At 42.4% G+C, this 23,999-nt stretch overlaps 2 protein-coding genes across 9 annotated transcripts in view; one reads left to right on the top strand and one right to left on the bottom strand.

Annotated features, from left to right (window-relative positions):
* DCAF6 (DDB1 and CUL4 associated factor 6) overlaps positions 1-16,187 on the bottom strand; it is a 737,604-nt gene extending 721,417 nt beyond the window's left edge. For all 8 annotated transcript variants that reach the window (XM_072137281.1, XM_072137275.1, XM_072137278.1 and 5 more), the window contains exon 1: positions 16,048-16,187. The gene's annotated coding sequence lies outside the window, so the exon portion shown is untranslated. The remainder of the gene's footprint in view (positions 1-16,047) is intronic.
* The window catches only part of MPC2 (mitochondrial pyruvate carrier 2), a 58,544-nt gene continuing 50,683 nt past the window's right edge, over positions 16,139-23,999 (top strand). The window contains exon 1 of the mRNA XM_072137284.1: positions 16,139-16,277. Within this exon, the coding sequence (XP_071993385.1) occupies positions 16,232-16,277 (46 nt within the window). The 5' untranslated portion in view covers positions 16,139-16,231. The remainder of the gene's footprint in view (positions 16,278-23,999) is intronic.

Below are 23,999 nucleotides of genomic sequence, written 5' to 3' on the forward strand. Positions count from 1 at the left end.
CCGTGGCGCTCCATAACAGTTGCAGTGACATCATGCGTACTGAGCATGCACTTCACCTCGGAATTTTTCCCAGAAGGCTTGGTGGCCTAACTTCTTCCCCAAGAACATGTTTCAGACACTAAATCTTAAGTCAGGAGTGTTTGTTCCTTTCCGTCACGCTTTTTTTTTGTACAGAAAACCAAGATTTCCAGATCTCATGCAGTATGTCTTTACTGAGTTGTCAAGCTTTCCACTTGTAATAACTCTAAAAAAAGAAGCTCTTCTTTTTTTTGCCTGGATAAATAACAACAGAGACGGATGTTCTCGCAAAGCAATTTCTTAACTTCTGTTGCATCCTGTGGCGTGGATGATTTCTGAGTCTTCGATCCTATTGGAATTAAAATTGTAATTGTTGTAGTTTCCTAAGAGACACTACTAGGATACCTAAAACTTCTATAGGGAGGGTTGGAGCCATTTCTGGGTGGCCCATAGATTGTCTGATAGCGTCTGCCATCTCATTCAATTCTCCTGGAACATATTGAGCTCTTAAGTCTATGTTCTTCATTTTAGTGGTTTTACTTCATTTTAGTGGTTTTTGCGTTTTTTTTGTGGGATGAGATGCATTTTCCAGTGTTACCAGTTTGAGGTTGGTATCCCCCACTGTGGAAAACCTTTTTGGAGAAAAGGAGTAAAAAAGCATTAATTCTGTACTGGAATTTTTCCTTTTTTTAGTGTTTACTGTATAGCCTAAAAAATATGTTTTCTTTATTCTATGGGTCAATAAGATTATGGGGATACCATTAGAGATGGATGAATTTGTTGAAATTCCGTTCGACCAGATTCGGAGAATTTTTCGAAAAATTTTTATTCAACTCGAATCGAATGATGACGAATCACATTAAAAAACAGGTATTTCCTGGGTGCAGAGAGCCTATAGGGTATTGTAGAACGTTGTGCCATGCTCAACTATGCATAGGGAGCATGGTTTGGTCTTCAAACAATGCTGTGTTTTAGTATGACACGCACATGACAGCCGCCGCTCTTAGAATCGCTTCACTCTTCACTTCCATGTGCACTTACATAGGCCAAATAAGCGAAGCGGGAACGCAGCCTGACAAGGTAATGTCTGTGCCAACTCGAAAGGACTGAGCTCAGGGCCAAGATCCCACTATAACATCAAAGAGTGCACTCTTTTTGCACGGACATCAGATGATTCCATTGATTTCGTCAGAACCTGTTCTGTTAAACGCTGATACGTGAAGAAACCCCCCAAAGGAGTGGAGAGGGTGTCAGCAGTAATTTTGCATGGACGTCACTCATCATTTTGCCCTTCATTCAATCTGTCAGTGTCCGCTTTCAAATCGGTCAATAATCCATCATCAGTATTGCTAAAGCCAAAAACAAATAGGAGTGGATCCAAAACAGAGATGACCAGTAAATGGGATATTTGCATGTCCTCTGTGTTCTGTATCCACTCCTGCTTTTGGCTATCAATCTTGAGGCTTTTCTCTCCTTCTGACAGATGAAATGAAGGGGAAAACCAAACATAGTGGCAACGTCATAGAGTGGTGGAGGGTGAAAACAGCATTATGGAAATCACAGGGTGTTCCAGGGGGAGCAGTTGGGAGCAACCTGGTAGGCCACAGAGTGGCACAATGATAGAGTGTGGAGGTGTATACAGAAACACAAAAACGGATACCCTGGGATACGAGCAGAAATCACTACAGAATGTATGTAAATTCTACACAGAATTCTTCCTATTCACTTCAGCAACAAAAAAAGAACTGCTATTTGGGGTATACAGATCCCCCGAAACAGACATCCTTGCAGCAAAAATCACTACAGAACAAGCAGTTGGACGCTACAGACAGCACATGAATTGTGAAATACCGAGACTGAAAATGGCTGCCTGTTTTTATATGGCTGTGTGACATCACATAAGCCTGCCGCTTGCTGATTTGGTTACAGGTCTGCACATGTGATCAAGAGTGTTCCTTTCTCCTTCCTTTTCTCTCTCTCCATGTATCACATTGTGCTCACGCCCATTTTGGTAATAAAGAGAAAAAAAAAAGCTTTGTTCCCACAAATTACCATAAACTTCAAATTTAAGACGAATCAAATTTCCCCCGAAATTCAGACCAAATTCCCCTTCGTTAGAATAGATTCGCCCATCTCTAGATACCATACTTATTTTTTCCTTACGTTTTACTAAATTTGCCATTTTTTGCGTCGCTGTTTTGTAAGATGCATAACATTTTTACTCTTTGGGCTAACGAGTTAGTTAATGTAGTTTGCTACAGTATTATTCTGGATTGCATGTGTTTTTTTATCACTTTTATCACACTTTTTCTGTGGGATGAAATAAGTAAAAATTATCAATTTTGGTGGGTTCTTAAAGTTATTTTTTTACAGTGTTTATCATGCGGGTTCAATAATGATCTTTTTAATTCTACGGGTCTTACAGATGCGGTAATGCTATATATGTGGGGTGTGTGTTACGATTTAGACCTTTTTTTATGTTATATGTCTTTATATGTTTATGGGGCTTATGGGAATTTTTATTTAAGAACATTTTTTTTACTTTATTATTTATTCCACCACAAGACATGAACAAGCAATCATCTGATTGCTTGTTAATGATAATATCCTAGAATACCTATTAGCTGTGTCAGCCTATGCACATGCAGAGGCTGACACTGTGCCTTTAAGATCCCCAGTCACAGACGGGATCTTACAGACACTGCAAAAGGACAGACCTGGGATCCTAATCTGATCTCAGGGCTGCCATGATAGCGGCACAAGGGGAGATCGTGAGAGACCCCTGTTCAATTCCACAATCGCGCTGATCCGAGGCTGTCTGGTTTTAACCCATTCATTACAATGTGTGATTTGCACATTGTAATGAATATCGAGGAAAATCCCTATATACTGCCATACTTTAGTGTGGCAGTATATGGTAGGATCAGACAACCTAGCATTAAAGTACCCTACAGGGGACTTAAAAATAGTAAAAATTATTTTAAAAATTCTAATCAAGTAAACAGTACAAATCATACACTTCATAAACATCTTAGGTATTGCTGCGTCCCAAAATGTCCGATCTATTAAAATATAACATAAAAAAAATATATTTTTTAATAACATTAAAAAATTTAATAAAAAAAGTGATCTAAGGCAATACAGTCCTATGATCGCACCGACCCAATACAGTCCCATGATCGCACTGAACCAAAGAATGAAGCACATATGTTGATTGGGGTGCACAGTAAAAGCGGTAACACAAGAATACTGCTCAAATGCGTTTTTTCACCATTTTAAATACGAACACTAGGAATTCCAATTTGTTATACAGAAAACAAGCCCTCAAACAGCTCTTTACATGGAAAAATAAAAAGTTAAGGATTTTTGAAGGTGGGAAGTAAAAATTAAAAAGCCTTGACGTTAAAAAGTGAGCAATTAATTCACCGCACGCTTGGTTTTCTCCACAGCGCTGCATCAATCTTCAAGTCTGTTTTTTTTTTCCTTGTGTTCCCCAATTTATTTTCAGCACTTTTATAAAACTTACCCTTATGCTAGCGGTAAAATACACCTACCACATGTACTCGAATATAAGCTGACCCGAATATAAGCCGAGGCCCCTAATGATACCACTCAATACTGGGAAAACCCATTGACTCGCGTATAAGCCTAGGGTGGAAAATGCATTGGTCACAGCCCCCACAGTATATAGCAGCCAGCAGCCCCTACAGTCTAAAGCAGCCCCCTGTCCTGTTTTACAGCCATCAGCACCCTAGTACAGTGATGGCAAACCTTTTAGAGACTTAGTGCCCAAACTACAACAAAGACCCACTTATATTTCGCAAAGTGCCAACACAGAAATTTAATTTCTGATTTATACTCCCTTCTCTGTCACAGCTTTCATTGATACCAGCACTCTGAGGCACCAATAAAGCATATAATAGTCACAGGTAGAGCTGTCACTTTAAAATAGCTCTGTGTGCAGCAAGTCCTAGGCTGTCTGGGACTGCAGGAAGATACCTGGAGTCATCTCTGGTGATGGCCTGAGTGCCCACAGAAAGGGCTCCGAGTGCCACCTCTGGCACCAGTGCCATAGGTTAGCCATCACTGCCCTAGTACATTGGTGGCAAACCTATGGCATTAGATCCATTATTCCCCCAGGACAGAGTTCATAAGACAGGAACAAATCCACCAAATCTTCCAGCTGTCTCAGACAACTTAAGAGATGCTGCTCTCAGCACTATTTTAAAGAGACACTTCATTTGCCCTGTCCACACCTCATTGAGACGGTGTGGACAGGGCTGCGTTATCTTTGGAGATCGTTCTCCTGCTGGACCCACCATTCTCCCTCTACAGAGAGACCCTGGAGAGAGGCAACAATGAGAGTCTGAATTTTCCTTCCTTCTATATTGCTGGCCTCTGGGGCCAATATGATTGACAGATGTGGAAGAACAGGGAGCAATAAGTTACTGCTTAAAATGCCATGTTAGCTCTTCATGGTAAATAAGTGGATTTTGGTTGTAGTTCGGGCACTCAGTCTCCAAAAGGTTCGCCATCACTGCCCTAGTATATAGCAGCCCCCTGTTTAAAAAAAATAAATAAATAAAGTTAAAACTCCCCTTCCTGCAGGTCTTCCGTTCGATCCCTCTGGCAGCGGCGGCACGTCCGTGCTGCGCACAATTGTGACGTCAGCCGTAGCAGACATCAGAATGTGAGCAGACTACACAATACTATTGCAGCCGCAGCTGACGTCAAAACCTGTGACATCACATGGACATGCCCCCGCAGCTGGACAGATCGAGCAAAAGACCTGCGGGACGCTGGAAGGGCGAGTTTTTTTTACTCGAGTATAAGCCGAGTGTGAGTTTTTCAGCACATTTTTGTATACGGTTCTGTAAGCAGGCTTACAGAGCAAGGGCCGGCTGTCCAATGCCAGCTATTCTAACTGCACATGGTTTTTGTTCGAATAGTGCTGTGTGTTGCGGGAGTAGGACAAGTCTTGAGACCTGTGTACACATTGGGGCACATTTGCTAAGAACAGTGCCTCATACCTGCCGCAAACATTACCTAGAAAACAAGCATGTCTCCCCACCCACCCTACAGCATTTCTTTTTTTTGTGTGTGGGCGTGCGCATTATTTTTTGTCCTACATTTTTTGCCTGCTGGGGACTACTTAGGATTCGAAGGATTACGTTGATGACCAGCATTTTATTGACAAATAAAATGGTCAACGAGGGGTGTGTTTGTATTTTTGCTTCAATAAAATTTCCTAATTCTTAATAAAAGTGGTTTTTTTTTCTTCAAGACACACTTCATAGTTTGCCATGGTAGTGGTGCGGTCTAGTTGACGGTGCTCATTACTAAGGGCTGGTTTTAGAGTTTGCTTTTTTTGGGCAATTTCCCACTAACGCCAATGCCATTACCCCAGTAACCACCGCCACCAGGGGTGTCGGGAAGAGCCGAGTACAAACCAGTACTTGATAGTCTATAGATGGTCAGGTAGAGGGACGGCTGCAGTCTGTTATTATTTTCGCTGGAAAAGCCCCCTAACAGTGGGCCATCCCCACTCAGCAATGCTAGGCTGCCGCTATTTTTGTATCTGGGGGATTATGAAAATAGGGGGGGCACCACACTCCACCCCCCCCCCAAATTTCTGGACAAAAAAAAAAATGCAATAAAAGCGGTTTAACTCCCCCCACCCTATTAATATGCTCCCCCCCCATTTCGGGCTGAAAAAAATGGAGTGTCGAAGAAAAAATAAATTTTACATTTTATTTTAACAAAACTGAGACACACCCCCATTGACCATTTTATTTGTTACTAAAATGCTGGTCATTGACGTAATCCTTCGAATCCAAAGTATGACCATTATTATACTTTAAAAGATCAGATATATATAGATAGGATGTTTCTATCATTTCTAAGGAAGGGGAGAGGGGGGGGGGTGATTAGAATCTTGTTTTTTTATCTGTAGTTGCAGACTGAAAGGGGGCATTGTTCCTGCCATATTCTGCAATATGCAGCTGTATATAGTCATTTTCCTGATTATCATACGCCGCCATGCTTTCAGTGCCGCCGGCGTCTTTGTCAGCGGCAAAGAAGAGGTTGACGCCCACGATCGGTGCAAGCATGCAAAGCCCATCTCTGTATGAAGACAACTCAGCCCGTGAGCCCTCTTCATAACACCCTTCATAGCTCTGCAGCGGATATATCCGTCGCAGAGCGTGAAGGGGTTAATTTAGTTTTGCCGCCTACGCGGCCTTTTCATCGCAAGATCTATCCTCTATGATTCTGGACTAACAAGCACTATTTCTTGCTTTGTCTCTGCCGTGGCATATGGTTGTCAAAACTGCCCGTTATAATACTGGACTAACATCTAACCATAAAACCGCTTGTTTGGTTCCTGAGATGGTTCACCGCTGTTAACATTGCTCCCTAAGATTGTGAACTAATACGCTGTTCTATGGTCAGGTCAGGGTGCCATCAAGGTTTGGTCCGTGAAAAACAGACATTTTTCATCAGAGTTCATTCAGTATCTCACTTTTTCACGCTAGTGTGCAAGGGGCCTTGAACTATCAGCTAGAACTGTGGATATACATCCACTTCTAAGACTAATATTGAGAATGCCTCCTAAAGGGATTATGAGGAAGTAAGGAGGGGGGGGGCTGGATAAAATATGGAAATCACACCCTCTAAAAACTAAACAACTCCCTCAAGAGTTAAGCTCACTTCTGACTGAAAATTTGAGGAGAGGAGACTTTTCTAGGGTATTTGGTGTAGAGAGGGCGCATCGGGTCCCTTTCAAGAAATCGGCACCAGACACTCCGCCTAGAGCCATATTAGCTAAACGAATTAGTTCACAGGATCGAGATATGATACTGAAGAAGTGTAGGGAAAAGCAAGAAATAACTGTTAATGGTCAGAAGATTTATATTTACCCTTTTTAAGGGGTGCTATCTGTCAGCTCAAATAGGAAATCTCGTTAAATGAAATGGGAAATGAATCCAACTTTGGTAAACTTGGCAAGACTGATAGAGGGTAAAGTCAGTAATATTTTTGAACTAATGGAATCCTCCATATTATTTGACATAAAAATTTCCCATTTTGTGAACAGTATTTCTTTTAGTAAATCAAGGTTAGAATTGAAGAATATAATTGGTGCAAGGGTTTATTGAATAAACACCGTTGTGGTTTAATGATAATTTACGTGACATGAAATTGATACCGGATAAGCGGTTTGGGGTTAAAAAAAGAGGTAAACACTTGGACAGGAGGAGCATGTGAGCTGACGTGTTTCCGGCCGCTCCCGCCCTTCGGAGCTCTGTTCCCATGGGAGGCGTAAACCGGTGAAGTTACCTTATGCCAATGTTCGGGCCGGGGCAGGTGGAGACTGGGTTCCGGCAGAGTTGCTGAAGCGAGGAGTGGACATTGAAGGTTCGGTCGTGCCCAGCTGTGGAGGACCCGTTTGCGGCCGCGTGGAGGAGGTGCGTCCGTCCTTGGTTCCGGCGTGGCTACTCGGGATTCCGTGCTACCGTGAGGACGGCGTGGAGACCGGAGTGGGTCTGCGGTGAGGACCGGACGGCGCGCTGCTGTATCTACGAGGCAAGGCGACGACTTCCCCAGAGGGGTGCAATAGTGCCGGACGCTAAGGTGATCCGGTTTAATTTTCGGCTCCGCTTCAAGCCTGTAGCGACTCTAGATCTGGGCAAGACTGCCGTATCTCTAAGAGAAGGCGGATTTCTGCTTCTGCATCAACCCCTGTTTTTCGATGTGCAATCTTGCTTGCCCTTCCCTTTAACATTGTGGCAATAGCATTCGTGCTTACTCGGCTGAAGCTCTTACTAATTGACGTTTGACTGTGTTTTCTGTTAACCTTCTGCTTATAACCAACTGCTTCCCGCTTGTCTGTATACCTAACATTGCTCCTCTATTTACAAACTTAATCTGCAATATTAGTTATTATATATATTATTTTAACGTCAATCTTCTCATATTAACCTATACTTGTTTAGGACATCAAGGCTGTGTTTCCTGATAACTCCCTGCTTAAAACCAACTGCTCCTCGTATGTCTGTATTCCTAACAGTGCTCCTCTAACAACAAAGTTAATCTGCAACATCAGTGGACATTGATTAAGCCTTCTCTAACTGTCCAAGGAACCACGTAACAATTACTCATGTTAATCTTTTGATACTAACCTATATTTGTTTAGGATTGCAATGCTGTGTTCTCTGACAACTTTCCGTTGAAAACTAACTGTTCCCCGTTTGTCTGTTTACCTAACATCGCTTCTCTAATAACAAACCTAATCCAGAATATCAAGCCTAGTGCTCAAGCCTTCCCTAACTGGTCAAGGAACCATGATAACAATTACTAACGTCAATCTATTTAATTTAACTTGTATATGTATAGGACCCCAATGCTGAGAAAGATTGGTGTGTTCATTGTTTAGACTACCTTAAAGCAGTACGGTGTTTGGCAATAGTTTCTGTTTAACAGAAGTGTCACTTCTAGCAACAGTTGCGGATTTTGATGTATCTCTTTTAGTGCCGGGTGGTCTCTTTTTGTCCGGGTAAAGCCTAAACGCTGGGGAGGGCAGAGGAATACAGACGGTAGAAGAAGTAAAGGGGAATAAGACAAAGGTATGCCTAGTAACAGTAATAAGAAGCTGACAAAGGGGGGGGGGGGCGGGGAACACTTCCACCACCCCAAAAGAACTAAAGAAAGCAGAGAAGATTAGGGAAAATGCAAAAGCAAAATTGCATAAGTTTGCTCTCACCCCAAAGAAGGGGGAAGATGTTTCGGGTTTGGGCTCGGGTAGGGCTGAGCAGCTACAAACTCAGGCAGAGGATTTTACGGAGGATATATCTCCTGATGCCTCACTGTCTAATCTCTCTGCCTCCAGTAGGATAGAGACTTCAGGAGGTTCAGAGGGAAACGAGCAAAACATTTTGGGAGACAGTCGGGAGATTATTGACGAAAATAAGTCCCCAATACTGAGTCAAATTCTGGAAGCCGTGTTGCAATGTAGGGGTGACATTAAGGACCTGTCCGTCAAAGTCAGTCGTGTCAAGGAGGAACTGACTCAGTTTCGGACTGACATGGCCGGCTTCGGGGCCCGGTTAGATACTGCGGAAGGCCGTATTTCAGACATAGAAGATAAGCTGTCTAAAATGTCTGCCAAGTTTAATACTCTGGCAGGAAAAAACCCTCTTCTTTGACAACCCAGTGGATGCATTGGAATGGTTTAGAAGGAAATAGAAGGGGGAATTGGCATAGGGGTTAAGAAGGTGTCAACAAAATTTAATTAAAGAAGTTTTATCAAACACAAGGTTAAAACCCAGAATATAAGCAGGTTGCTTTCCCATGGGTGCGGGTGATGGAGGGAGGGATGGTGATGCAGAGTTTAGAGGTTAGAGGTAGACACTGCCCCTCCGGGCCGTTGTTCTTCTCTCTACCAGTAGGTTCCTGGGGTAGCAGGGTATGGGGTGGGATGTATGGGGTGTTTTTTTTTTTTTTTCCCTTCTCTCTTCTTCCTTTCTCTCTCTCTCTCTCTCTCTCTCTTTCCCCGACCTCTCGGCCCTTTTGCCCTCTCTACTCTCTCGCTCATATCCTCGAGGATCTTGGTACGTGAGGACTCTTTATGAGGGTATTGTCCTGGAATGTTAGGGGTTTGAATACCCCAAATAAGAGGGTCGCAGTATTCGACTTAATAAATAAACACAGCCCAGATATTATCGCCCTGCAAGAAACCCATTTGACGTCTGAAACTTCTGTTAAGATTCAGAAAAAGTGGTGTGGATGGAGCTATCACTCCTGGCACTCGCAATATTCTCGAGGGGTAACTATTATGGTCAATAGGAACCTAGAATACCAAGAAAATCTGGTGAAAATAGACTCAGAGGGGAGATATGTGTTTGTACACTGTGTTATTGAAGGGAAACCCTGGGTTTTGGGTAACATTTATATCCCGCCACCGTTTCACGGGCACATTTTAATAGATTTTTTCACTTTCTTCACTAAAGTAGGAGGCGCTCACATGTTATTAGTAGGAGATTTCAACAATATTTTGGATTCGCAGTTGGATATCCTCCAACTGGACAAGGTTAAAGTATCACTTCACAGGTCAAAGTTACTACTTAATATAATTGACACTTTCGGGTGGTATGAGATATGGCGAGAAATAAATAAAGATAAGAGGATTTTCTCATATTTTTCAAAGACGCACAAAACCTTTTCACGGTTGGACATGGCATTCACCAATTCCAGTACACTTAAATTGTGCTATAACTGTACGTATGGGGTAAGGGGGGTCTCAGACCACGCACCATTAATTTGTAGTATAAAATGTAGCAATAACGGACATATTGGGTGGTTTAGGATAGGGCCCTCTTGGGTTGATACATTGGGGAAAAGTGAGTGGGTAATAAGACAAATTAAAGAATTTTTTGAGTTAAACAAGGGGTGCGCTCCCCTTCACACAGTCTGGGATACTGCTAAGTCCTTTATAGGAGGTCTATATAAGGCCCAAATTTGCAGGTACCGGTTAGAATCTAATAAAAATATGAAGGAACTGGAAAAGAAGATCCAGTTGTTGGAAGAAAAATATGTGGGGGAGCCTACGGATCAAAACAGGGTTATTTGGGAAGAAGAGCAAGCTCTATACTCCGATTTAGTTTATATACAAGCCAATAGAAAAATTAGCGCACAAGCAAGACGAGGCTATCTTGAGTCCAACATGCCAGGGAAAGTGCTAGCGAACCTTATCAAAGAAGGTAAAAAACGCACCAACATTAGAACTATAGAAATTTCCAGAAGGGGTATTATACGTCAGCAGGAGGAAATTCAGGAAGCTTTTGTTCAATACTATGAAAACCTATTCAATTCTCAACAGGTACTCCCCCCAAATGATATCGCAGCATACATCTTAGATTCTCATCTCCCGCGCCTGTCAGATCAGGAGAGACTTTCATTGGATTCTCCGATAAGTGTGGAGGAAGTATATAAGACTCTGTCCCTCACAGCTAGGGGTCGCTCTCCGGGGTTAGATGGGATTCCTTTTGAATTATATGAGCTATACAATGAAGAATTGGTCGGGCAACTCCTGGAGGTTTGGAATCATTCTTTGGAGAAAGGGGAACTTCCCCCGTCTATGCGTGAGTCCCTTATAACATTGATTTTAAAAAATGGGAAGGATAGTCTGAAAATGGATTCATTCCGCCCCATTTCTTTGATTAATACGGATAATAAGCTCCTGGCTAAACTATTAGCAGATCGTCTTAAAAGATGTATTAGGAGTGTTGTTCACAGGGACCAGTGTGGCTTTATGCCTGGCTGTTCTACGATGGACAACCTCAGGAGATTGTTTCTTAATTTACAGCTGGTGCCCGATAACCCTGTGGAGCGTACTATTATGATGCTAGATGCTTCCAAAGCATTCAATACAATTGAATGGGACTTCTTGTGGCCCACTTTGAAAACTATGGGGTTTGGCAATAAATTTATATCTTGGATCAAATTACTGTATACATCCCCTTCCGCTAGACTCTCTATAAACGGTAAAATCTCCCGGCCCTTTAACTTAAGTAGAGGAACAAAACAAGGGTGTCCCCTCTCACCTTTACTGTTCGCCATAGCACTGGAACCCCTGGCATGTAGGATTCGTCGGTCGCCTGATATTGTTGGTTTTAAACAAGGAGATGTACATGAAAAGATCTCATTATATGCGGACGATATCCTTTTGTTTCTGGGCTCCCACGAATCTATATCGAAGGTATTCTCAACTTTTAGTGAATATGGTGATAGGTCCGGGTTAAGGATTAATTGGCAAAAGTCCGCGTGCCTTCCAGTGGACCCACTAAAATCTTTTACCCCGAAGGATATTAAGATCATTGAACCTGACAGTTATGTAGAATACCTGGGGATTAGGGTATCGGCTAATATTAGGTGTTTTATCGAAAATAATATTAACCCCGTCTTAGGCTACATTAGAAGTAAAATAAAAACCTGGAAAAAACTACCCCTCAACACGATGGGTCGGATTGCGCTGATTAAAATGAAGTTACTCCCCAAGGTACTATATGTTTTGTCTGCCGCCCCGACCTGGATACCGGGGAAGATGTTTAAGATCCTCGACTCTCTCTTCCATGACTTGGTCTGGAGGGGAAGACAGCCTCGTATGAAGCTGGAGGTATTAAGGCTCCCTTATGACAAGGGGGGTCTTGACCTTCCCGACATGTATGCCTATTTTCTTATTGAGCAGATAAAGCATATATTAACATGGGACTACTGGGAGGGGGTGATAAAGTGAAATTCAATATTCTGGAAGTTTTAGAAACTGGCCTCTGGAGTGGGCAGATATTTAAACGACGATACCCTACTCTCTCATTGATGCATCAAGTATGGAGGGAGATTAAAAACCTATGGCACCTTAATGATATACTCCCATTTACTCCACTATGGAAAAACCAGACTTTATCTACCCCTAAAATCAATACGGAACCATGGATTGCGAAAGGGATAATTTATATATATATCAGTTGATGGAGAATGGTAGTATGAAGTCATATTCTAAATTACAGGAGGAATTTCAGATTTCGCAATCTTGTTTTTTTCCCTATTTACAACTGGCCCACTGGTGGAGTTATATTGATAAAGCTGTATTGGGGTGGGATAAAACTCCCCGGATCTTTAATCTTCTGTGGGTTTCAATAAAAAAAAAAAAAAGTGAAAAGTAAGAAATTCTATCACCCAAAGAAATATTAGTTACCTTAATAGAAAGGTAAAGAGGTGGGAATACTGGAGGAACAGGGGTGGTTATCCACATATAAAGATATATACAAGATATTGAAGATCCCAGCTCATCGGTGGACACAAGTTTCCATCCTACATAGAATATACTATACTCCCAAGAGGATAATGAAATTCTCCAGGGAGGTGGTTCGATGTAAGAAATGCGGTCGAGAGAAAGCCGACTATATGCATCTTCTCTGGTTTTGTACTGACATAGGAAAATACTGGCCAGAAATTATTAAGGAACTTGGGAAGTGCTCTGATACACGGATTCCAGTGAACTTCTTGACCTGCGTTTTGGGTATCTGGGAGGGGAATGAGGGAAGAGAAAATGGGAGTTATGTGGTTAGGAAACTACTATTCTTAGCAAGATTCTGCATTATTAAAAAATGGACCTCCCCCGACCCTCCCACAGTTTCGTTATGGAAACGTACTACCAACAAAACAATTCTCTCTGAAGGCTTAGTGAATAAGAGGTACAGTTTATTGGGGAGACAGAAATATAAACAACTGTGGCATAAGTGGATAGAGCTGTTCTTTTCCCCGGAGGAGAAAAAGATCTTGGGCTAGTTGATTTTGGCAATTCTCATGGGGGGTTGGCAGGTCTCTGCTGCTTAGACAAGCTACAACAAGAGGATTCCACATATGTTCGTCGGTGCGGCTGGGCGGGCGAGAGAGAATCTACTTCCTTTTTTTTTTTTTTTTTTGGGGGGGGGGGGGGGGGGAGTATGATTTAATGATGATACGGATTAAGAATAAGTTCACAATTATTAGGGGGATGGGGGAGGGACTTCTCTGTAGGGGTGGGATGCGGGCGGGGGGGTAGGAGGGCTAGGTAAAGGAAATGGTATTAGATTCAAGATGTACACTAAACTCTGTTTCATATTTTATTGCAGTGTATTTAAAATTGTGTATTTATGGTATTATATTTATCTGTAAAATTGTTTTTTTTTTTTTTTTTTATTAGAAAAACAGAAGAAGGTAAACACTTGACTAAATTTAATAAAGAAACTCCCAAGTGGTTAAATCAGTCACGAGCGCTAGAAAAAATAGTATCAAAAATGTAGACATTTGTTGTGAAAGAGTACTCAAATAAGTTTCTTCCCGGTTTAAAGCAAAATGGCAGTTGGAGATTGGGGTACTTGATAGTAAGGAATGGGGGAGTATTTATAGGAATATGAAGAGTTGTTCACTTAAAGGAAACCTACCACATGAAATAGTAGGTGTAAGCTGCAAATACCGAGCAACAGCTCAGGGTGAACTTATTTTTGCTAGTGTCCTAAACCGCTGTATCGCGGTTTAAACACTTTTTAATCTTTATATGTGAAGCAGCTTCGGTGCACCATGCACGCGACCGTAGGCGCGTGCACGGTCGTGTGCTTGGTCACAGTGCAGTGAGCAGTGTCTCACTGCAATGTGAAAAGCCAAAACAGTTTTCTGGCGTACAAGCCCTGAAATAATTTCAATGCTTTGCAAACCGACAGGCATTGCTAATAATTGCCCCTTTATGCCATCTCCAAGAGGGCACAGAGGGGTGGGCTTTTAACACTGTCACATTGTGCATTTATATAGAGTTTAAGATATGATGATATAATTTAGTATTATCAATCAAGTTGCCATAAATTTACCCTAAAGTACCCTTATTATTTCAGGCATTTGTATCTACTTTGGGTGGCCTGCTATCTTTGTACATCAGCAGTGTGAACTGTTGCCTCGTTGTCTATGCGAAGTGACAGCTGCGTTTATCCACACATCTTTTTACTTGCTGGGATTTGTTATGTGATGTTATTTGGAATTTGTTATTTGTCACACGATCAGTAGATGTACCCATTGGCCCTGGGCCATTGTTCCTGTGAACAGAGATGTCAACAATCCTTCTGCAAGGCGATCACTAGTCCTGTCACATTCTAGAAGGAAAGAGGGAATCTCAGGAAACTATTTGTGATCTGCTTCTAGATTCAGCAAACAAACACCTTCTTCCTAAAATTCATCCCAAACCCTAAAATGATTCTGACTTCCTTCGACAACAGAGTAAGGCTAAGTTCATACTACCGTTCTAGCTTCTGTTTATTACCTCTGTTAAAAAAAGAACAGATGTTTAACATATTCAATTACATAATATCTGACACGGTTTCAATCTTCGATGAACTTCAATGTAAAAATTTTAACATCCATTATGCCTTCTAGTTAATGGAAGACGGATATTTAGAAACAGTATCAGTTATTACATCAGTGTATTTAGAAACATAGATAGTTAAAGTAGTTGTCTGACTGTATATAAAACTTTGCAGGTGGGCTAGAGGGCTATATATATATATATAAAGCTGCACTCCTCCGATGCTCCCAGTCTACGGCACCACAGTCCATGGAAGCCTTGCACATTTGTTTGCAGGGGCACCTCTGCGCCGACTTCTGACAGCCTGGAACGCCCACACGTGTCCTGTGACAGCACCTGATATAGTGCTGGAACAGGGGACGGGTAGGTGTGCCAGGCCACTGGAAATTGTTAGCGTGGAGGAGCCCCAATAAAAAAAAAAAGGGGGCACGATTCCAACGGGCTACAGCGCATTAGATCGGGAGTGCAGGAGGACAATACCGTTTTTTTCTTTTAACAGCCCTCCCCAGTCCACTTGCAGAGTTTTAAATAGAGTTGGACAACCCCTTAAATCTATACATATGTAGATAAATATATGATAGATATATTACAGATAAATGTGAGATAGATTGATAGATACAGAAATAGTTAATCTATACATGTGGGTGATAAATAGAAAAAAAAAGACATGAAATATAGATTGATTATTCATACAAAATGTTTAAAACGGACAGTAACTGACATGTCAGTTATGTTTAGTATGTTTATCATGCATTTTTCTCTTATTGAAAAAAAAACAAAAAAACGGTAATTGTTACTAGCACTTTCTATATAAATGACTCGGTCCATTTATACATGTCTCCCATCCCAGGAGCATTATATCTAGCAGTGAATTGCATGGGTTAAACCACGTTAAAGTTGACCAGGAAGTTTTGTGTTCTGCCTACTTCAGTCACGTGAGCTGTGCAGGTCGGTAAACACAAATCAATAACAAATCCGCAGTCTTCTAGCCCAGGAGCTGCCAACACACTTGACAAGTAATACAGTGCAGGGTGACAGCACCAACTTTCTACTGCAACAATCTACATCCCAAAGCACCACATCACTCAGCTTCATTCGGCGACGCCAAATACTTGGAGATGTATTCACACTGCATTCCTTACCCGCACAAATAAGGACTGAACGCCTAGCCCCGGAGAATGCCTCGGCAGCGACAAGCTTCTTCCACCAAGCGGACCCTCACTGCTGCTTCCTCAGGGCACATATGACAGACAGGACGCCGGCCATGAACACCAGTGGTGCCAAGTCATTAGATAAAGCAGACACAAAAATAGAACAGTGCCTAGGATGGAAATGGAAGCGCTCAGCTTAATACGTCATCATGACCTGGAAGGTGGGTGGAGACCAACTCAAGAGCTACAGGAGCAGTGTCTGCGCTGATTGCTTCTGACTGACTCCATTGCAAATAATCGTGTTCTTGTTTAGTCGGCAAATAACTATTGACATTTTTGTAGAGCCTACATTGTTCTTCAAGATATTTGTCTGCCTTAAACATGGCTGCTGGTAGTACTTGTATATGTTAGAACTATCAGAAAGATTAGGATTAGACACAAGTAAAGGAAACTTACCACCATGGCTCTACCGATTAAGGTAGATCTGCTGGTAGTTGCCTCTAATGTATGTAAGGATAACCCTTTTTAGGACTAATACTTTAGTCCCCTTTATCTTTTTTAACGCCGAAGCCACTTTTCACCTTCCTGACACGGCCCATTTTTTCAAATCTGCCATGTGTCACTACAAGTGGTTATAGGATTGAAACGCTTTAACATAACCAAGTGATTTTGAAATTGTCTTCTCGTGACACTTGGTACTTCATGTTAGCATACCTCCCAACATTTGTGAAAGGGAAAGAGGGACAAAATGGCGGCAGGCTACGCGTGCCGCGGCGATCCCCCTAAGCCACACCCCCGATCACTCCCTGGCCACGCCCCAAATTTTATCCATATTATAATAATAAAAATCATCTCAATAAAAAAAAAAAAAAATTATCCTCATTAGAATTTGAACCCAGAACCTGTAGTGTCCATGTACAATAATGACACAGCGCCTCAACCAACTGAGCTATAATCTCAGTGATTAACAAGGTGTAGAATTTTGGTAACTAAGAACTATGACTACTGTTACACTGTGACACAGATTTAATGCTTTGGTATATAGGGAGGGATCTTCTCAGAAATTATTGTAATTATTGAGACTATTATTATTATTATTATTATGGAGATTATTATTATTATTATGGAGATGATTATTATTATTTTTACTATTATTAATAATCATCTCCATAATAATAAAAATAATAAAATTTATAATAATAATAATAGTTTCAATAATCTCTGAGAAGATCCCTCTCTATAGATCAGGGCAGTAAGTCTGTGTCACAGTGTAACACTGGCAGATAACACTTCTTAGTTACCAGAAATCCTCAGCTCTGTATCACTGGGCTTATAGCTCAGTTAGTTAAGGCTCCTGTCTACAGTGCAGAGGGTCCCAGGTTCGAATCTCAGCCTGGGCAAAACTTTAATTAAATAAAGAGCTTGTGTCTGGGTAAGCCCTGGAGACCATATATGGACAGATGCTGATCTGAAGCAGATGACGTGGTCCCTGCTCTCTCTGCTAAGCCCGACACTTCTCCGAAAAGGATTCCCTGCCCAATGTCTGTAGAAGCCATTCTGTACTGTGAGTTCTGGCGGACACAGCGGGACCTGGGGGGAAAATCCGTGACAATCTCATAGCTGCCCGTGACGCGGGGCAGAGGTAAGAAAAACCGGACTTTCCCGGCAAAATCGGGATGGTTGGGAGCTATGTGTTAGTTGAAAAAATTTTTTGGTATGTGTTGCGTTTATTATGAAAAAAACAGATATTTGTTGAAAATTTGGAAAAATTTTTGAAATTGTTGAAATTGTTGAAAATTTGGAAAAATTTTTGAAATTGAAAATGTTCTACTTTTTCCATACACAGTCATAACAGCAAAAAAAACTTGAAAACCGAACATTAACCAAATGTCTATTTTATGTCTCCATGGTTTTTAATGCATTCTCTCATTTTTGTAGGATGTTATGGGGCTTTGAACTTTAGGTGCGATTTTGCACATTTTCATAAACAACACAAAATCATGCTATGGTTTCAAGTCAGTTTGAGAGACCGAAATAAAAGTAATACCCCAAAAATGACCCCATTATAGAAACTACACCCCTTAATGTATGTAAAACAACTTTCATGAAGTTTGTTAACCCTTTATTGTTTTACAGGGGATTAAATAAAATCGGATGCAATTTGAAATTTAAATTTTTTGGGCTAAATGAATGTGTTTTTCAAAAAATGTACAAATTCTCAGTAGATAAAATACTAAAATGCTCCATAAAGTTTGATACCCAATTTCTCCTAAGTGTAACAATACCCCATATGTGGTGGTGACCTGCTGTATGGGCACACGCCAGGGCATCTAAGGGAAGCTGCGCCATTCAGAGCAGATTATGCATTGTCCCTTTTTACTGGCTATACAATCTTTATTTTTTTGGAAATTTGGACAAATAAGGGCTTTTTTTGTGACATTGGATGCACTTTACAAATACTTCATTTTAGTGGGTCATTAGCTCATTGATTGAAATTTTATTAACTCTTAAATGTACCGTATATTCCGGCGTATAAGACGACCTGGTGTATAAGACGACCCCCCTACTTTCCTGTTTAAAATATAGAGTTTAAGATATATTCGCCGTATAAGACTACCCCTTTTGCAACGCATACAAAACACCGGTAAAAATTAAAAAAAAAACAGATTTGAATTTAACATGGTCCTTTTTTTAATTTAAATTCTTATGACATGCAGGTATATAGCAGGAAAACTGTCGCTCATAAACATAAGGCATACAACAACAACATTACCATTACAGCACAGCCCCCAGTAGTATACAGCCTGCCCCCAGTAGTATACAGCACAGCCCCCAGTAGTATACAGCACAGCCCCCAGTAGTATACAGCACAGCCCAGCCCAGCATAAAAAAAAAATAAACTTATATACTCACCCTCCGGTGGCCCCGATGTGCTGCGCTGCTCCGCCAATGTCCGCGCGGCTCGTCTTCAGTGTTCCGCGCCGTCTTCTTTCTTCTGCTGGGCGCCGCCATTGATCTTCCCCGGCAGGCGCCTAGTATGATCCGCCGCTGCTGGGAAAAACATGGCGGCGCCCAGCAGAAGAAAGAAGACGGCGCGGAAGACTGATGACGAGCCGCGCAGACATCGGGGCCAACGAAGGGTGAGTATGCGCCCCGATGTCTTTTTGAGGCTGCCGGCAGCTAGCACCGATCGCAGGTGTTACCGGTAAGCCTTTGCTGCAATATGCAGCAAAGACTTACCGGCTATGGAGAGGGCTCAGCCCGTTAGCCCTCTCCATGCACCGGGACCCGACCGCCGCCGTGAATACACGGCGGGCGGTCGGGATTACCGGCGTATAAGACGACCCCAGAGAAGACAAGATTTTTCAGTCTTCAAAAGTCGTCTTATACGCCGGAATATACGGTATGTAGGAAAAAACCGTAAATTTTGGTTTCCTTTCTTCCTGTACTTTTTTGGGGCCACACACCGTACCATAAAAATAAATAATTATCTTTGTTCTATAGATCACTATGATTACAGTGATACCTCATTTACATAGTTTTTTTGTATATTTATACAATTTTACTGAAGAAAAACGAATCCAGAGAAAATCTCATTTATTTTCGTATCGCCATCTTTGCGGAGACATAACTTAATATTTTTTAGTTGACAGAGCTGGTTTAGAGCTTATTTTTTGCATGTTGAGTTGTCCTTTCTTAGTGATACATTTTGGCGCACATAACTTTTTTTGAGCACTTTTTAGAACATTTTTGTGAAGGGATTTTATGAAAAATGTACATTTTTGGCGAGTTTTTCGGGTTTTGTTTTTACGCCGTTTACCGCAGCGTGTAAGGAGTTAATGAAGTTTCCTCCGATCGTGGGTGCTAGAGACAGATGCCAGCTGTAACATACTGAACGGAACCGGTGCCAGAAACATGACGTAATAATACTGGGGCGTGGAGTAGTTACTGAGGCGTAGAGTGGCCAGCTTAGACCCTTTTCCGCAAAGACTCTACTGCGCATGTGCAGAACGCTGGCATGAGATACAGTTAGGGCCAAAAATATTTGGACAGTGAAACAATTTTCGCCAGTTGGGCTCTGCATGCCACCACATTGGATTTGAAATGAAACCTCTACAACAGAATTCAAGTGCAGATTGTAACGTTTAATTTGAAGGGTTGAACAAAAATATCTGATAGAAAATGTAGGAATTGTACACATTTCTTTACAAACTCTCCACATTGTAGGAGCTCAAAAGTAATTGGACAAATAAACATAACCCAAACAAAATATTTTTATTTTCAATAGAGGCAATCACTGCCTTAAGTCTGGAACCCATGGACATCACCAAACGCTGGGTTTCCTCCTTCTTAATGCTTTGCCAGGCCTTTACAGCCGCAGCCTTCAGGTCTTGCTTGTTTGTGGGTCTTTCCGTCTTAAGTCTGGATTTGAGCAAGTGAAATGCATGCTCAATTGGGTTAAGATCTGGTGATTGATTTGGCCATTGCAGAATGTTCCACTTTTTTGCACTCATGAACTCCTGGGTAGCTTTGGCTGTATGCTTGGGGACGTTGTCCATCTGTACTATGAAGCGCCGTCCGATCAACTTTGCAGCATTTGGCTGAATCTGGGCGGAAAGTATATCCCGGTACACTTCAGAATTCATCCGGCTACTCTGTTATGTCATCAATAAACACAAGTGACCCAGTGCCATTGAAAGCCATGCATGACCATGCCATCACGTTGCCTCCACCATGTTTTACAGAGGATGTGGTGTGCCTTGGAACATGTGCCGTTCCCTTTCTTCTCCAAACTTTTTCCTTCCCATCATTCTGGTACAGGTTGATCTTTGTCTCATCTATCCATAGAATACTTTTCCAGAACTGAGCTGGCTTTTTGAGGTGTTTTTCGGCAAATTTAACTCTGGCCTGTATATTTTTTAAATTAATGAATGGTTTGCATCTAGATGTGAACCCTTTGTATTTACTTTCATGGAGTCTTCTCTTTACTGTTGACTTAGAGACAGATACACCTACTTCACTGAGAGTGTTCTGGACTGCAGTTGATGTTGTGAACGGGTTCTTCTTCACCAAAGAAAGTATGCGGCGATCATCCACCACTGTTGTCATCCGTGGACGCCCAGGCCTTTTTGAGTTCCCAAGCTCACCAGTCAATTCCTTTTTTCTCAGAATGTGCCCGACTGTTGATTTTGCTACTCCAAGCATGTCTGCTATCTCTCTGATGGATTTTTTCTTTTTTTTCAGCCTCAGGATGTTCTGCTTCACCTCAATTGAGAGTTCCTTTGACCGCATGTTGTCTGGTCACAGCAACAGCTTCCTAATGCAAAACCACACACCTGGAATCAACCCCAGACCTTTTAACTACTTCATTGATTACAGGTTAACGAGGGAGACGCCTTCAGAGTTAATTGCAGCCCTTAAAGTCCATTGTCCAATTACTTTTGGTCCCTTGATAAAGAGGAGGCTATGCATTACAGAGCTATGATTCCTAAACCCTTTCTCCGATTGGATGTGGAAACTCTCATATTGCAGCTGGGAGTGTGCACTTGCAGCCCATTTTATATATATAATTGTATTTCTGAACATGTTTTTGTAAACAGCTAAAATAACAAAACTTGTGTCACTGTCCAAATATTTCTGGGTGACTGGCCTAACTGTATATGGGTAGGAGGATCAAGGAGGCTAGTGGGGCGTGGAGTAGTCGCACCGTGTAGCCTCAGCTCTGGCTACTACTCCATGCCCCAGAAGCCTCTATGGTAAATTAGCATATTACCACAATTAAAGAATAAAAAAGATAAAGGGGACTAAAGGATTAGCCCTTAAGAGGGCTATCCTTACATGTATTAGAGCAGGGGTCCCCAAACTTTTTTACATAGGGGGCCGTTCACTGTCCATCTCAGACCGGACCGGGCCGGACTAAAGTTTAAAAATAAATAGCGGTACATGTGACTGCATCCGTAATACACTGGGCCCCCCTCAAAATTAATTATTTAATATACTGCACCCTTGTGAACTATTTATATATTGGCCCAATTAATTAATTGGGTCACTTAATTATTAATATACTGGGACCCCTCTCCATATTGAATAATGCTCCCCCCCCCCCATTAATTGCTAGACTTCCCCTCATAATTAATTATTTCCTATGCTCCCCCTCATAATTAATTATTTCCTAAGCTGCTGCACATAACTAACTATTGGCACGTGGCCGCCACAATCTTTCTACTGCCATTTAAAAAAAAAAAACTGTTGTTCACACCTCAGTCTCCCGCCGCACGTCTTCTGTCTTCTTGCAGCGTCCAGGCAAGGAGGGGTGTGCAGCCGCGTGATAACGCTGAGCAGCCCAGTTCATGGAGCAATGTGCGCCGTGGTTGTCTTCCGACCACATCGCTCCAGTAATAGTGCTCGAGCGTCCGTTTCCGGCCGCATCGAGCACTATACAGTGACGGGCAGGAGCTTCATGTCTGGACGGACGGAAGCCCCTGCCCGACTGTCGAAGGCCGCGGGGGCCCTGCGCTGGCGCTCCAAGGAAGGGGGCCGGATAGAAATGGTCCGCCAGCCGCATGTGGCACACGGCTGTAGTTTGGGGACCCCTGCATTAGAGGCACCTACCAGGGTTCCTTAAATAAGTGTCATAGTCATTTTTGGGCGCTGTAAACTGGCGGAAAGAAGACCAAAAGAAATTTGGTGTAGCAGGGACACAACACTGTGCTACTGCACTAAGCTTACACTAGCTTACCCGGACTGCAGGGATCCTGCTTTTGAAAAGTGGCTTTTAAAATCAAATTGCGTTCCATAGATTTTGGATTAATTGAATGACGGCCTATAAAATGTAGATGTAAAATGTAGATGGCTGTTGGGATGCTGGAGGCAAAACACTTTCTACATTAGGATGTCTGCTGCCTGTCCTTCTGGCATCCAATTCTGAATGGATGAGCTGTTGTACAAGGTCAGCCACTGGTGCATTGCCTGCAGCGGCCATTGCTGCACTCCGGGGCATAGTCTTAGCTTGTTCTCCCACTGCTAGACACATTTCTGGAGCTCGGGACAGTAAATGGTCTCGGAGCCAGAAATATATCTGCACAGCACCACAATATTAAATACGTATTTCCTTTCCCAGAGCAAGTAGGTGACAAAGCCAGTGCAGATACCGACACTTTATGTAAATGTGGGCCAATGAGGTTTAGGTTCAACAGCACTCTACTAGCTAAGGGCACATTCACATGGCCGTCTGCAGGGACGTACATGCGGCCACATGTACGTCCCCATAGACGGCAATAGCGGCGCAGATGCGGTGCCACACATGTGTGGCACCGATCCGGCCCGCACACCGCAAAATCTTTTGGCGTGTGTCAGCCGTGCGCCGCTATTCTCTATGGAGGGAGGAGGGGCTGCCTCCTCCTCCTCTCCAGCACACGGCGGTATGCCCGCACAGCGGGCATACCGCTGTGTGAATGTACCCTAACTTGTACTAGCACTCTACTAGTATCTGTATGACAACTGAACGCTAGGGATCCTGCATATTAAAATGTTACCACACAGAAGCCCCCTGACATGTTTCGACATGAAAATGGTTTCATCAGGAGTCAGGGCTAAAGTGGCATGCGTCCGCTGTTCCAAAATATTTAAAGGCTACATGGTACATGCCCACTTGCCATAAGGGCTAATAGTCAGGCATTAAACAGGATGAGGGTTGACTAACCATCCCTAAAGGCCGATTAGAACCTACCATTTAGAGAATGCCCATCTCACCAATAAGAAGGTAGATGCTCCTTCTGGAATGCTGAAGGATCGCTAATGAATCTGTGCTGTGTCTAGCAGTTTACGAGTGACATAGGTGCGGCAAATGGCCACAATGGTTGGATTAGTTGACAGTCAGCTGCCGACATTGACAACTGTATAAGCTGATCTGTGAGTCCGCTGACCATGCTGACAGCTGGTCA

This window comes from Engystomops pustulosus, chromosome 2 (assembly GCF_040894005.1).
Source record: "Engystomops pustulosus chromosome 2, aEngPut4.maternal, whole genome shotgun sequence".
Classification (NCBI taxonomy): Eukaryota; Metazoa; Chordata; class Amphibia; order Anura; family Leptodactylidae; genus Engystomops; species Engystomops pustulosus.